This window comes from Mercenaria mercenaria, chromosome 8 (genome assembly GCF_021730395.1).
Source record: "Mercenaria mercenaria strain notata chromosome 8, MADL_Memer_1, whole genome shotgun sequence".
Classification (NCBI taxonomy): domain Eukaryota; kingdom Metazoa; phylum Mollusca; class Bivalvia; order Venerida; family Veneridae; genus Mercenaria; species Mercenaria mercenaria.
The window spans coordinates 25,084,270-25,101,034 of record NC_069368.1 but is presented as its reverse complement, the minus strand read 5'-3'; the positions used below and the strand labels follow the sequence as shown (position 1 = coordinate 25,101,034).

General features: G+C 32.3%; 2 protein-coding genes across 3 annotated transcripts; one reads left to right on the top strand and one right to left on the bottom strand.

Moving 5' to 3' along the window:
- The first annotated feature begins 470 nt into the window (after positions 1 to 470).
- LOC123522840 (uncharacterized) lies at positions 471 to 7,878 on the top strand. 2 transcript variants are annotated; one of them, XM_045300305.2, is made up of 6 exons: positions 471 to 622; positions 1,789 to 1,952; positions 2,377 to 2,526; positions 3,604 to 3,756; positions 4,102 to 4,232; positions 6,666 to 7,878. In XM_045300305.2, the coding sequence occupies exons 2-6, from the start codon at positions 1,814 to 1,816 to the stop codon at positions 6,975 to 6,977; spliced, it is 885 nt and encodes a 294-aa protein (XP_045156240.2). In that variant the 5' UTR covers positions 471 to 622; positions 1,789 to 1,813; the 3' UTR covers positions 6,978 to 7,878. The 2 variants fall into 2 exon arrangements, with proteins under 2 accessions (XP_045156240.2, XP_053405546.1); XM_053549571.1 differs by lacking the exon at positions 471 to 622 and adding an exon at positions 907 to 1,033.
- Positions 7,879 to 7,911: 33 nt separating this feature from the next.
- On the bottom strand, positions 7,912 to 15,723 carry LOC123522841 (calcium and integrin-binding family member 2-like). Its single transcript, XM_045300306.2, has 7 exons — positions 15,595 to 15,723; positions 15,314 to 15,348; positions 13,544 to 13,661; positions 12,301 to 12,448; positions 10,556 to 10,662; positions 9,658 to 9,746; positions 7,912 to 9,077 (listed from the first exon to the last, which is right to left on the bottom strand). Exons 1-7 carry the CDS (start codon positions 15,643 to 15,645, stop codon positions 9,056 to 9,058), a joined length of 570 nt encoding a protein of 189 aa, XP_045156241.2. The 5' UTR covers positions 15,646 to 15,723; the 3' UTR covers positions 7,912 to 9,055.
- Between the last annotated feature and the right edge of the window lie 1,042 nt (positions 15,724 to 16,765).

Genomic DNA, 16,765 nt, shown 5'->3' with positions numbered 1-16,765 from the left:
TATGAAATCCAATGATGTACTGCCATATTTAACACACTTAAAGACATTGATGAACAAAGGAACCATTCTTGACGTTTTTATTCGTACGTACTCACATATTTTGCTTCTTTTGTCCTCATTTTTTTGTTGAATTTTCTCTTTTCGCAAATTTCTTCAGTTTTTCTTTGATAAAATTTTAGATGTGGCGGGTCAAAATCTTTTGCGGCGGGGCCTGAGAAACTAAACATAAATTTTTTTTGGCCTTAATTAAATTGACATTACTTTGCCATTTTAATTATAAACAATCCATTTCATTTTGTGCAATTTTATAAGAAAAAGTCAATTTTTTGATGACTTAAGAACACTGGAAATGACATATATACTAAAAGAAGTTATTAATTTAGCCCAAAGAAATCTAAAGAGCATAACTTAAGTCAGATGGGATTTAATCTAAATATTTTTAGCCAATGAATTATTTCCCTTTAATGATCTTTGATTTTTGGAGGATGGAGGGAAATAGAAAAGTTTCATCCTGTTTACAACAAGCTTATTAGATAGCTGACTTAAACTTCTTTGGGTGCTTCAGTATTTTAACAATATACATATCTTGTTGAAAATAATATTAAACTAGACTTAGTCACAGGTATGTATTCTAAAGTAGCTTTAAATACTTGGCATTTCAGCAAAATAAAAAAGAAAAACAAGTGTTACATTATGTATTATAGTTTTGGTTGAGTCATTTAACCTAGCTTTTAAATTATGTATTATGAGATGAAATTTCAAGGAAAAATTAAACCAGTTTTAACTACAAATGTCAACTATTTGGTACATGATGATTATAAATAGATTTATATATAGGTCAGAGTTAAGATTTTAAAGGTTTCATTGATATAATTAAATTGTTTTGTTTATAAATAGATTTATTTTACCTGCGTGTTTTTGAATTTAGTTATAATACATTTATCTATTTGATTGAAACATGTATATTTTAAAAGATGAAAAGAATGAATGTATTTTCAACTATTTTGATACTGCCTTTTCTGTAATGTTCTAGGTTAATTTAACAAATATAATCAAAATTTGTATGATTTAAAACTCAGTTTAAACCAAGTACATCTAGAATATATAGTACATTGATGTAGGGTTGATCCTGTAATACTTATTTAAGAGAGGTCTCATGCATGACTAACAGATGGTATATGTATCAATAATAAAGGGGAAGACCAAACAGAAGAATGGGCAATGTTTGCACTTACTTGGTGAAATGGTTTTCATAAGTGTAATAATATGACCAACGTTCAAGGGGAATGTTATTGGTTATTGTTGGCAGAGAGAGATTGTGTTATAGTGAAGGTGGTAAAAACACTTGCTGGGAAACAGGTTGTGCACTTCAAAAACCTGTCTCTGCTAGCTTGAAGTTAAAGTATAATTATCTCTCCAAAAATGTACTTTTATTCAACAATTATTTCTCTGTCTTTTCATTTTATTGACTGTACTTGCTATCAGAATATTTTGCTAAACCAAAAAATTAAATTTGATATTAATTAGTTTAAGCTTGATAGTGATGAATGCTTCAAGCTTATCTGCACAACTCTTGAGTCTGCTTCCTGGAAAATTCAGATATGGTGTCTGATATGGTTGTGAGATCAGTGGGACTCAAACAAACAACCTGAGGGATGAGCAGATGACCCCTTAAAATTAGACCAACACTTCCCTTGAAGTGAAAAAGGCATTCAATCAACATAAATAACCTTTTGAAGATTTAGAATTACAATGTTCTTTTGAACTGTTGATATATAACATTTTCAGGAGTGAAGAGTAGTGACTGGTATGAATGGAGCATAATGTGAAACAGAGAAGTGAGAGATGGTTCGAGCTGAGGACGGGGATGGTTGTGACAGCATCGAGGTTTGCCGATGCCATCGGTGTTGGCAAAGGAAAGCCATATGACTTCCTTAGAAGTTTATTAGATGGTAGGCTAAGCTTTTGGTTTTTGTGTAAATCACTTGTACATCACTACAAGTTGGGTTTAACACTGCTTTTTGGTGGTATGTCAATCTGTGCAAAGGCCAGTTAACTTAACCAGTGTCCCTGGATTCCTTACCAGTATTTGATAATAACTTCCCTACATTTAAGAATCGGTGGTGGATGATAAATGACTTAAGTAACAATTTACTTTCATGGGCATAAAATGTTTTGGCATTCTTGTTTGACCTGAATTAAGTATTACAAATTTTAAGCAATATTTATTCTTCAATTAGGCGTTTATTTGTGGATTCATCAAAGTATCCATGAAATTGACAGTCCCGTTTGAATGATTCCACATGTTCAAGAATTTTCCAATTACTCTAGCTTGGCATACTCCGTTTAACAATTTATACTACAATTTCCATATAGATGATATGAGCAGAGATGATGGTAACCTGTTCACCCGGCATGGTACCGAAATGGAACCAGTTATACACGAGGCTTATGACCTGCTGACTGGTAACACAACAAGAGAGTCAGGTTTCTGGACCATACTTGATGATAACAACCCTCTTAAAGGTAAAATATCTCGAAAGTACTTTCAGTGAAATAAAAATTGTATTGATTCAATAAGATAAAAGTGAATTGTACTAGAATGTACCTTTAGTGTCTATATTTTACTAGCATCAAGTTTGATTTGTGATATACCCTTTACAGAAATAAAAAATACAAAAAAAAAATGGAGCGCTGTCTAGTATATTTCTAATGACAGTGAAATGAAGACCCCCATTGGGAAATTTAATTTTAAAAGTGTTTGGTTTTGGTTGTTTATCATAACAGGTTAAAATGTACTAGCTGTTTGTAGCTATACAAGTAGAGAAACAGGGACATTTTCAAGGCTGGTCTTTACTCCAAGGTGACCTTTTAAGTACATAACATAATTACACTGGTGCCAGATAAGACTGTTGGAATTTTTTTTCTTGACTGCTTTATTTGTTGGATTTTAAACCAGTTATCTCATTAATATTCCATTGTATCCATATTTATATGTCAGATAGTTAACCTATCAGTATTAACTGGTTCTCTTAAAAGTAACACGGGTGTTAATGTGCAGAATGAATGACTGACCAAAAGTGCATTGTCTCAAGTCAAATTGTCAATGAAAACTTTCCAGAGACATCTGCCTCGCCTGGAAATGACTTGGTCATCTTGGTGACTTGTAAATCAAAGTCTTTTGATATACAAACTTGTTCTTAATTTAGCTTCAGCTAAATCTAAAATGGAGCAATCTGACATACATTTGATCTATATCATTATTCATGCATGAATATTTGACACAATGTAGTGGATTTTCACACAATCAAAAAGAAATTTGAAATGATAGTTTTCAAATAAAGTTTGACTTTAACAGTTATCCGGTCTTTCCACTTCAGCTATTATGAATATTACTCATACAAATTTTTGCAATCAAATTGTGCTAAAAATTTCTTCTCAGATGACTGCTTCCTCAATTTCAGGCTGTAAAAAATGGCTGATCAAAAATGTATATTTGCGGGATTTTGGGAAGCATGGTAGTGGGGACTGAGCCTGGATCTTAATATGCCATTGCAGGTTAACTTTAATAAATGCAATACAAAAAAACTTTTTTATATACAGATAAAATAGGAGTATCTCCAGATGCTGTTGTTCTTGACCCTGCTACAAGAAAGCTTGTTGGGTTATGTGAGTTTAAGGCACCTGTGTACAGTATGTACAGGGATATTCCAAGACAGTATTTGGTACAGATGCATGGCCAGATGGCAGTTACAGGCAAGTAATGTTTCAAGCTTTTAGAGCTCGTATCAGGAAATTCCAAAGGCCATGAATATACCAATAGCAGTCCAAGGCAAAATAGATGAAAACTTAATAATCAGTTTGAAAACCCTTACCCTGCTAAATTTCTAAAATGGACTGGTCTTTCATTTAACTTGGGCAGGACCATTTATTTATTCAAAGGGTTGTTCACAGAAAATTAAATGGCTGAACAGTAAACAGTGCAGACCATGATCAGCCTGCACATCTGTTGGTGCAAAACTTTCCATAATTTCAGTGTTATTAAAATGTTTAAACTCTGTTAAAAAGAGATAGATGTGGATCTTTTTATTTTTATTTAAGGTTTACCATGGTGTGACTTTATGGCAGTTTGCAGAACAAAAAGGGAGGTAATGCTAAGAAGAGTTCATTTCTGTCCTCAGTTCTGGAACTTTATTGCCAGAAGACTGGTCCAGTTCTGTCTGGCATACAAGGTTGGTGAAGCCCCTTTAATTGATGTACGAGAATTTAAAAACTTTCCTTCATCTGTTGTCATACAGTAAAACTAAACAGTGAAACTTCATTTGCTTGAACACGGATAATTTTAACACAACCTTGGACTTTATTTGCTTGAACTGATTATTAAGGTTTAGGAGTATATCACCAAAACACAGAAATATTTTATAAACGAACATCATCGTTATCAGTATATTTAACTGACCATTACATGTTCTGCCGTATTGTCCCGTACTGAAAATATTCTGAAAAAGTTGTCCCCCTTTGAAAATGAATGCCATTTGTAAAGAAATAAAAATAAACAATTGCTGAAAACTGTGTTCCACTTAGTTATGTGAAATTTCAACACTCGCACGCTATTACAAATGCATCAAAACAAACATGTGTAACAGTTCCTTGAAAATGGTGAGTTTTTAAAGGCGCTTGACTCTGGAAGTGGGGCCTATTTAGACAGTCCTTTTTCGGAATTCAATGCTTATATCAGTATACTGACACTTGTTTTGTAGAGTAATATACACGCTATCATTACAAAAACAACAAAACAAGTGTCTGTATACTAATATAAACATTGAATTCCGAAAAAAGGACTGCCTAAAGGGGCCCCACTTCCGGGCAGTTAAACACCTTCAAAAATTCACCATTTTCAAAGAACTGTTACACACGTTTGTTTTGATGCGTTTGCAATAGCATGCGAGTGTTGAAATTTCACATAACTAAGTGGAACACAGTTTTCAGCAATTGTTTATTTTTTATTTCTTTACAAATGGCATTAATTTTCGAAGGGGGACAACTTTTTCAGAATATTTTCAGTACGGGACAGTACGACAGAACATGTAATTGTTAGGTAAAATATTGGTAACGATGTTTTTCGTTTATAAAATATTTCTGTGTTTTGGTGATATACTCCTAAACCTTAACTTCAGTTTATCAAATAAATGAGCTGAGCCATGAGAAAACCAACATAGTGGCTTTGCGACCAGCATGGATCCAGACCAGCCTGCGCATCCGCGCAGGCTGGTCAGGATCCATGCCGTTCGAAAACGGCTTCTCTAATTGCTATAGGGTTTGAAAGCGAACAGCATGGATCCTGACCAGACTGCACAAATGCGCAGGCTGGTCTGGATCCATGCTGGTCGCACAGCCACTATGTTTGTTTCTCATGGTGCGGCTCAAATAAATTTAAATAAATATATCCCAAACAGTGATTTGTATAAAATTATTGTTTGGAGTAAAGATGCAAAGAAATAATATCACAAGGGTGCAGCCTTAGTTATATGATATGCATCTAACAATAATGATCTTATTCAAGAGCAAATCATTCTTTGAAATATATAATTTCGATTCTAACCGGTTATGAAGGGTTATTATGAACACCTTGAAGAAATTCACCAAATATTCTGTGTGGTTCACATACTGCTATGTTGTTTGAAGCTATGATATTCTAACTATGACATACAAACAGTGAATGCATTGCATAATATCACAATTTCAGCCTCCTTTCTTATATAGGGAAATAAATTGTAAGAATGTGTTATATACCTTGGAAATTTATGTATTTAAAAAAAAAATTTTTTTTCAGAATTAACTTGAGAATCTCACATCCAACAACAGTATAATGTTGAGACAAATATTTGCAGGGAATTTAATTCATTTATTTCATTTTTTGGGTCAATAGATCCATGAAATTAAACCACAACAAACAAAATTCCCATTCATTTTATACTCAGAAGTTGAAAATTTCATACCCACAAAACTAAGATGATTTTACAGTACTTTTTTTTAGCTCAGCTATTCAAAGAATAGTGGAGCTATCCTACTTGCCCTGGTGTCGGTGTAAACGTCACACAAATGTTAAAGTTTGCATACCACCCCAAATATTTTTAAAGTCCATTAAGATATTGCTTTGATATTGTGTATACTTGTTAACCATCATGACCCCAGTCTGTAAAAAGGGGGAGGCAACTCTATCAAGCATTTTTACTGAATTATGGCCCCTTTCGACTTACAATATGCTTATTGTAATGTTAAAGTTTGCGTACCACCCCAAATATTTTCAAAGTCCATTGGGATATTGCTTTGATATTTTGCATTGTTGTTTACCATCATGACCCCAGTCTGTAAAAAGAAGGAGGCATTTTGACTGAATTATGGCCCCTTTTCAACTTAGAATATACTTATTGTAATGTTAAAGTTTTACTCATAACTTATATTATACTATCAAGCACTGAGAATAAAGCACGCAGTCCACTGACAGCTCTTGTTTCATATACAATTTTGATTTTTCTAAACAAGTACTAGTATTCCCTAAACAGTGATATTGAAAACCACTATTAATGACCAGGTCTGGTAGTTCATACTTTTTTACTGCTGTCATAGTGGAAAATTATACATGTAGTTTTCTCATTTTTCAGGAACATACTACTCCTGACAAGGAAATCAGTGCTAACACCAAAATTACTGAAATTGTCAAACAGTGGAATTATAATAATTCTCCATTACCATTCGAAAGTAAAGTTCAGGTGACAGATTTGTTACAGTGTTGTGGTGATTTATTCTTTGGACCATCTGGGTACTGGATGAACTTTGAACTTTTGATGGGGTCATATGAGCTAAATGACCTTGAGCAAAGGTCAATAAATTATGAAGAAGAAATACGCAAAGTTGATGAAATCATTGAAGAAGACAGGAACTTTGAATCTGAAATGCTAGCATGTGACCACTGATCTTGTTATTATTATTACTGTTTTGTTGGGTTTTGTGTTAGAAGTTTATAAATATTATGGCTTGGCGCTTGTCATGCTGTGGACAAGCTTTCCAACCAGTGTAGATCATGATCAGCCTGCACATCTCTGCAGTTTGATCATAATCTGCATTGTTAGCTATTCAGTCAGTATCTTTTTTGGTAATCACTGCTTTTCACAGTTAATGATACTGTCCAGACTGAAAGATGGACAGGTTCATTGTAGAAATTCAGCAAGGGAAGGGTTAAATGCAGTATCTCATAACCTGACAGAAGATAAAGAACATGAAATTTGTCCATACATTTAGAACAAATTTCTTTGATTGACCAAACCCATAACACATGGTGGCCAACCCATGCCACTTTGGTAGTGTACACATATGGGAAATTGCTCAATTCAAGTTAACGTGCCTGCATTTTTCTGTATTACTTGACAGATTTTATAGCATGAAAACGAGTTTAAGACAGAAAATTAGGTGTTTTCCTCGCAACAAGCAACTGCCAGACATTCCTGATACTTTCCTCTAACACTTGCCCCTAATGTTTTTTTTTTCACAGAATTATCGAATATGCAAGTAATGTTCACAGTGGAATGTTTGTGAAGTGCTTGAAGGCAGTATTGAGAAGTCTGGCAGATACTTTGTGCCGCAGAAAACTCGAATTTTTCTGTCTTTGAGGCAATTGGTAAGGTCTCATGTATAATGAGATAGTTCATAACTCTGGTAGAAATTTCAAGATATTATATAAATCATTCTCCTTTCAAGATATTATATGAATAATGCTCAACAAAGTTATGTTTTATTTCAATCTATTCATTTTTTTTCAATTTTTTAATAAATTTTACACAATTATATGAAATAATAAATAATTGACTTAAACATTTACATTTGCTTAATTGTCTTTATTTACAACATTTATACATGTTTTATTATCTGTTTTACCCATATTTGTACTGGTAATGATACATCATCATATAATGTATGCAAGACAGCCTGAAAAATTTACACAAAATTTTGTTTTCCATTTCATAACAGGGTTTTTACAATTTCCAAAAATGTTCATTGTCTATCAAAGGATTCTTTTTTTTTTTTAAAGTTTTCGAAGACAAAAAAATTATTTAAACAATCTTTTTTTTTTGTGAGACATGACCTATGATGTTCAGTACCAGTTAAAATTATTCTGGCCAGATTACAAAGAAGTTCCTGAAAAATGTAATTGACTTAGTGAATGAAATAATAATTCAAAAAGTTACACGATATTTTTAAGTATCGAAAACTTTACAGATTTAATATTTTCAGATCATTTTACAATTGGATGAGATTACCTTGAAATTTTCTTATCATGGAAAAACCAAAGTCATGACTACTCTAATCAAGTTACCATACAGAAAACAAAGTCATGAGGAGTGTTTGAATCACTGTATCGTGGAGAAAACCAAGTCATGATTTTTAAAATCATGTAATTCAGAAAACTCATGATTACTTTAAAACCATTATATCATGGAGAAAACCCAGTCGTAATTACTTGAAAATCATGTTTTCGTGGAAAAACCTTGTCCTTCTTTTTTTAAACCATGTAATCGTGAAGATACCCCAGTCCCCAGTCATGATTTCTTTGAAATCATGTTATGGAAATTTTTAAAAACCATGTAATCATGGAGATACCCCTGTCCCCAGTCATGATTACTTTGAAATCATATTATCACGGAGAAAGCTCAAGTCATGTGTCTTAAAAATCGAAATAAAACTAAGATCTTTTAAAATGCCTGGTAAAGTAACTACATAAATCAAATAACAAATTCAATTGAAATTATAAATTTGTACATTCAACATTTCTGCCTCACAATTATCTCGGGGAGTCTATAATAGAGCTTCACATTAAAATTACAGCGAAATATATATTCATGAGAAAATAAACAAAAAAAACGCACATGAAATTGTTGCGTTGGCCTTAATCATGCCTTCAAAATAACATTGTCACAATATACTAAATGTTTGTATTGCAAACTACTAAAAGACAGCATAATCTCTTTCATGTTGAGGTGTATTTCTATCTGTTCAATCATATTCGAATGTGGAATGTGCTGAAAGTAAAAAAAAAAGTTTTTGAAGTTTCCGTCATAAAATTTTTCTCTGTTTGAATTTAGATTTAATGCTGTTTTTCAACAGCAGTTCTCTTATTCCTTAACTTTCATTAAACCAATAACTACGAATAATGTTTCCCGACTTCCTTTCCACCTTCCACAAGTAAATAAAATTAAATGTAACAAAATAAAATTAAATGTAACAATTAACCCCCTCTCAGACACTTAAGAAATTTTAGAACACTTCTGCTACAGTGAAAATCAACTACACAACTTCCTCATTGGAAATAAAAGAAATGTCAACTTCTTTTTACAAAATAACGCTGACATGAAAAATATCTAGTTAAAAGTAAAGTTTACAGTACTGTGAAATCATTCAATTTTGTGGACATGAAATTTAATGGTGTTTTACTAAAATTGTGTTTTCATGGGGACAAAAATTTGTGGAATTAATTTTTTCCTTTAAATCAAATGGAGATTTATTTTTCATTGCAATTTAAATTTGTAAAATGACGAAACCAAAAAGTCAAGGCTCCGCAAATAAGAATGATTTTACAGTATATACAATTGAATATCTTACTTGAGAAAGTCTGGAGACCTTGATATCACATGTTCAAATTCAATGTATGACAACATATTATCATCGTCTAGATCCGCCTCTTCTATTACCTGAAACATAATATTCTCAGTCACAAAACTTTTGCATCAACAAAAGATGTATTATGTGCACAAATTGTAGGGAATGTCTTTTATAACTGTGATATTCAAATATTTGTAGTGAAGAGTACACTGAATGATCATTTGAGAGCAGGTTTTCAGTGTAATTACTTAGCTTATAGTTGCATTTAAATTATTATTACTTTATTGATATAATCTAATCTAATGCGTTTTTTGTAAGTGTGAGAAAATAATTTTAAGTTCATTTATGATTATATTTCACAGAACACCTTTAATAAGACACCCCAAAAATATGTAATTTACTGATGTTCTATAAATATAAGTGGAATAAAGTCGAGACTGACATCTCTGAGCCAACTGAAACTTTGTTAGAAATGATATATGATGGATATTTGTTTTTGTGTGGTATCACATTATCAGTAAGGGAGGCAATTTAGTATTTTCAGAATATATTATATCTCCAATATAAGAGATTTTTATAATTTAGTCTTGAAATTTGGAACATTCAAAAATGGCTCAATGGTTGGCACCATGATCACTCTGTGATCTCTTGTTTAATTTACTGGTAAAATGGCTGAAATTTAAACTGGGAAATACCCCTCAAAATTTTTTCTGACTAATTCAAAAAAACTGAGATATTCTGAAAGTTTAAGAACTTTCTAAAATATAACATTGGACTAATAAATAAATTCCAGATAGTTTAAGTTTTAAAATATCAATTTACTTCTAACAGTATAAATATACACTTAAACAAGTAACAATACAAATTACAAATACTGTTTTTTATAGAACTGATGTACCTTGTCCACAATAAAAGACACCTCATCAACTGTGAGCTCATTTCGTGTAAGGCACCTCAAAGTTTTTTCTAAATCAAAGCGGTTTAAGAAGTTGTCCCCATCAAAATCTGCAGAAAATAAAGAGAATTCACTGCTAGCCTAGCAACAAAGTTAATACAAGCATCCTAAAACAACTTTGTGTTATATAACATCCCAGTAAAAAATGGTATATATTGGACCAATACTGTGAAAACTGATTTCTGTATGATATTGGTCTGACATCAAGCCATTACTATAAATCAAGTTGTCTAACCATTTTCTGTCTGAAATAATACTGCACCAGTATCGTGTCAACTTTGCAAAACTGATATTGGGCCAAGATCAAAAAGCATATTGGTCTACCATTGGATATACAATGTATTTCAGAAAATGAAGAGTTCATGAAGATATTACTATACTTGCGTAGAACGGGTTTATTATAACAGTACTTTGATTTGCTATAGATCGTAATTGGCCCGATTGGATTTTTATAGGCCTGGATCCCACAAGGAGCTTGCACTATGTGATCCTGCCTGGCAAAATCTGTGAGAACCAAATGTACCATTGCAGATTAAGGTACTGTGACCATATTATTATTATATTCCTATTTCTAGTGTTATATGACAGTCAAGACTGACTACAACATTCTTTAACCCTTAGCCTGCTGGCGGCAAGTGATTCTCCCTTTGCGACCAGTGCATACCAAGATCAGCCTGCATATCTGTGCAGTCTGATCATGGTCTGCACTGTTCGCTATTCAGTCAGTATCTTTTTGGTTAACACCCCTTTTAACAGTTAATGGTACTGTCCAAATTGAAAGATTGACAAGTTCATTAAGTTCATTATAGAAATTTAGCAGGGTAAGGGTTAAGTAAATAAGACTGAAACCCAGTCTGAAATGATGAACTTTCAGATGCATGCAATGCATGCAATTCCCATCTAATGAGAACTGTCTTCATTAGGCCTAAAAAAAAATCTTTGTTTCCGGTAACATGCTGAAAAAAATTAGGGTAGGTAGGTCAGAAATTTTTTTTTTTTTTGGATTTTTTTTTAAGGGAGACTTTTCAGGAATTATTTTTGTATCAAAAAATGAATACAAATAAGGGGGTTATGCCTTTAGGGTATCAGTAAGTTAATTTCTAACATCACTGGCCATGTTTAAAGCATAAAAAGTGCAGTTTTGCAACTGTTTGTTAAAAAGTTGAAAAGAAAAATTCTCCAAGGCCATAAAAACATTTAGGGTCTGGCCAAAAATTTAGGGTAGGTCGGGATTTTTTTTACGCCTTAGTATAATACATGCTTACATGCTGTATTTGAGACAGAAAATTTGTAGGTATATAATGAAAATAAACAGTATCTGTGTCAACTTATAAAAAAAAAAGTCATCTTTCCTTAATATATGATGTAAAAAAAAAAATATGCTGGTGTAGAATAAAGAAAATATTGGCCTAGTTCCTGCAAAGATTCTATCTAATGGTAGATTTTAAGACTTAAAAAGTTGAAAACCTCTTAGTTGCATCTATAGAGCCACTTTTGTTTTCTGATGAAAACTCTGAAATGAAAAACTACAGCTGAGATATGATTATGCTATAAAACTGTCGACGATTTTTCATGAATCCAGTGTTTCCATGGAATAAATGTACCGGTACCGCTTCAAAGTACATGGAAATACGGTCTCTTTGAGTGTAATATGCCACAAATAAATGAAATAATTATAAAACTTGTACCATATATTTTGAAGGCATAAACACATTTGATGTCCCTTGGAGCTGCCTCAGAAAACACTGAAAACATGTCAAGGAAATCATCAAAGTTCATGTCCCCTGATCCATCCTCTGAAAATACTTGGCATATCCGTTCACAAAATGGGTTCTCCTGAAAATAATAAGTGAAAAGACAAAGAACTGTCACCCTGAAATCAGTATTTGTTCATCTGTTTGCTCTAAATTAACCATCTGGTAAGGACGTAACCTACAAACAGTAAATATTAGGAACCAAAGCAGCTAAATTAACATTTTCCCTTATATATGTATGTCAGCCACAGGTGTTTGGTACATGTTTTTGACACTCAAACCCTCTTCCCTAATAGCCCCAGCTAGAACCCACCAGTAAAACTAAACATCTTCAGAGACAACAAAACAAGTTCTTATCTATAATAACATTGAACAATACTATTGACAAATCCCTATCTTGATAATGTATATTATCTCGATATCTATTTCTAAAAATCATTTCTACTGGATTGCAGAGGGGGTTGTGTGTGTGGAAAGGTGAGTGGGAGTCTGAGATATATAAAAGTTTATCCTAAGGAGAATAATTAATGCATTGTCAAGTAATATTACAGTCAAATTTTTCAAAAAGTGCTTATACTAAGTGGGTATAATCCTTATATGCCTGTTAACAAGCAGAATGGAGCTAGGCAATACAACTGGCATCAAAATGCACATGAGTGACTTTGCACGAAGAGTCCAAAAATGAAAAAAAAAAATACTAGAAAAATTAGGTAAGGCATGCATGTGACCTTGACCTTTGAGTAACTGACTCCAAAACCTATAGGTACTAGTATCTTCATCTAATAGTATTTAAACCTAAGTGTTGGGACATGAAAAAAATGATTGATTTTTTACTGTCCAAAGATATTAAATTTAAAAAAATATATATTTACAGAAAAAACTATGCCAAACTTTAGATACAGTAGTCACTGTTGTTTATTTTCAGACATGCTGCTGTTATACTTTATGACTCAAGAGTAAAGAAATCATTTCCAGTTTCAAGGTCACTGTGGCCTTGACCTGGTACCTAATTTCTAAAAAAACAACAAGTTAATCATCCTGAAAAGTTTGAAAGCTGTAGCTATTATACTTTGTGACTTAGAAATGGAAAATGTTGACTTTGAACAGACAATGTGCCATTCTATAAGTCTTTTTTTTTTTTAAAATGAGTGAATAAAAATTAGCTGAAATATTGTACCCTTAGTTCTGTCATGACTTCAAGTTCAGTTAGAGGTATTCTGACTTTCTTCACTCTCCCATTTCTCATGTCATTTGGAACACGATTTGGTGAAAGTTCTTGGAAACGTTTAAATATCCTGAAACATTACAGACAAAATGTAGCACTGACACTGTTATCATGTAAAAAAAAAAAACCCAAGAACACAGTGGTAAAACTTCTACAATAACACTTATCAGTCACTGCAATTAAAAAGTTTCTACATAACAAGTTACAATTTTTGGAGATCTGGAATCTGGGGGAATTCACCATGAAATTTATTAAGGATGTTACATGAGTTGGTTTGCTTTCATTCCAAAAAGCATGGAGTAATAGTGTTTTCTCTGGATAAAAAGTACAATATCCTTACAATACAGGTTTTGATAAATTCCTTACAACAAGAAGTTGATTGGCATTATCTAATTTTGGTTTATCACAATATCCAACAAGTGCTTTATCAAAAGTATCACACAAAGTTAGTAATACTAATAATTTGATAATTGTCATTATACATACGGACGAATTGTTATAATGTTGATAGATATCATAATCCTAACACATAGAACACAATTAAAATGTAACAACAACAATATCATAACTGATTGATCAATGTCAGCTTTGACTACTGTTTTACAGCTGGTAATTCAATCAAGAGGTGTGAAAGATTGACTGGTTACCATTTTGATTAAATTTGTTTATTGCAATAATGGCATTACGCAATTCTAGTAATCAACATCTTTCAGTCATATTGAGAATGATTTGAATGAAGTTCTATAAGATGATGAAAGTATATTTTTTTCATGTAGAATATATGCCCTTTTCTCGTTATTCCGAGCCCCTTAACCGGTATTTCAGTGCTGGTCAGTAACAGTTTTAAGTTTCAAAAGTGTTTTTGCTATAGTTTGATATTCCAACATCTAAACTTAAAAAATCCCCATGAAGAAAAATTCTAAAGATTGTTGTAAATGAATAATCCAGGCTTTCACATGATGACCCTAACCCTCTGAAACAGCCAGATTCTTTCTCGTTGAACCGAGACTTACGATCATTTGTACTAGCTCTGAAAAAATAAGGCTTTTTTTTTGAAAAAGTTCTTTTTTAAAATTAAGAACAGATATATTATTGTGTTTGCGGACAAAAAAGTTTTACAATAAGTGGTTCCTGTTATCTGTAAGAAAGTTATATATTACCCCTGCGATTTTAGATTTATAAGCAAATTTTGTGCCAAAATTTTCTGTTGTGTATATTTCTATTTTAATGCAAGTAATACTATTTTCTTTTTATTTTTGTTTAACTGTCATATGATTTGCCACAACATACATAAAATTTAGAAACATGAAATAGCTGCAAGTGCAAATTTTCCAAAGGCTCAGATCAATGAGAAGGCTCGGAATTACGAGAAAGAGGCATAATAAAAAGCTCACCTTAGAACAAAATTAGTAAAAAAAAAAGATATTTTTACATCAATATAAAGAAAAAATAATATAAATAAAGTAAGGTGACAATTTCCCCCTGCCACCCCCCCCCCCAGTTTGGGGGGGATCGTCCGGGGGTGGGGGGAGAATTGTCAGCGGGGAATAGTCTTGGAGGGGAACTGTCTGGCTATCCTTTTATCTGGGAACTGTCAGTTGTACAAGTTCTTTATATATGCCATGTTAGTAGTTTGAGATACCTGGGTCTAAATATGCCAGGTGTTATCTGTAGATCCAGATTATATGCAGTGTAAAATAAAGTTAACTTTTGTATACTTACCTTAGAATTTCTTTTCTGGTGAAAAATGTGCAATCCTGCGAAAACAAAGTTGGAATATAACATTTACTCACAAATAACTTCTGCGTATTATCATAATAAAATGGTTAATAACTGTATAAAAGTTGGAACTATAAAACAAACGGTCTTTAATATATAACTGATTAGCGAGTACAATGTAAAATCCAAAGATAATGTGGTGTCCGAAATACAGTGTACTTCAAGTAGCAGTGAATATCATTTTAACTCGAAAACGGCGCAGATAACGAAATCAATAATTCAACCTGATATGCTTCTAACTGTTCCTCGGTAAAAGCTGTTAATTTATTCCCCATTTCTTATTTTGAAACAACATAAACTGTATTTTTTCATTTTTTTAATTTGATGTCTGCTCTTTGGACTCCAAACAAACCCAACGTGCATGCAAAAATCGAAAAGTGACTTCTCGCCTGGGGAAGATTTATTTTGGTTTGTGCTGGTCCAACCAGGACATTTTAATCATGTCTAATTATTATTTCATTAACCTTTTTCTTGAATAGGAAACGTAACTTCCAAATCGGGAAGCTCACCTTTATAATTACTCTGAACTGAACTTAAATTTGTGGGAAATCAGTCAACTATGCTCAGTATACTCGTATTCAAGCAGTGATAAACTGAAATTTCAAAAACCTGAGAGAAAAAGTTAGAAATATGTAGTCTAGAAGAGAAACAATTGTATAATCTTATTAGATCTACCATATCTCCACTTGAATATCATGCACGATCAATTCGAATGGAATAAATTCTGGAAAGTAGATCCCTCGGAAGCACCGAGAACAAGGCAAATGGTTCAGATCAAAGCCTTTGATGATGTAAAATGATTAGATATCAGAAAATTATTACTGTACTGTATTTCTTAAGAAGACTGAAACTGACATTATATATGTTATGGAAACACATAAAAAAATTAGTTGATAGTTGCCACGGCGGCCTAAGAAACGTGTTGTTTTCTTCTTGTTTTTGGTATTTTTAAGATAGTTTAGAAACAAAAACTCATGTTCTAATGTCTATGACATGACCTAACTTCAATTTTAAAGAAAGATCATTTTAGCCAAAATCTGGAGGTAAGTTCCTTTTTTAAAAAAAAAAAAATCTGTAGGATATATAGACAGAATAAAACGTTCTGTAATATTTGTCGGAAAAAAAGGAAACAATTAAAAGCATTTCCTTACATGACATCAGAAATAAATTTCAAGATTTGAATTTTAGCCAAGCAAAATTTGGTGTTTTACTATACACTATATAGGCGATTAAAGAGTCTATATATGAGCTTCTCGGACGGAAAGTAAAGTTTCCAATTCGAGATTTCTTTTTAGTGTTTCAATTTAAAATTAAAAACTTATTAGAATAATTGGAAAAAAAGAACTGTAGAAAGGGTTTAGACAAATCTTTCAGGGTTACAATTATTTGATGGTT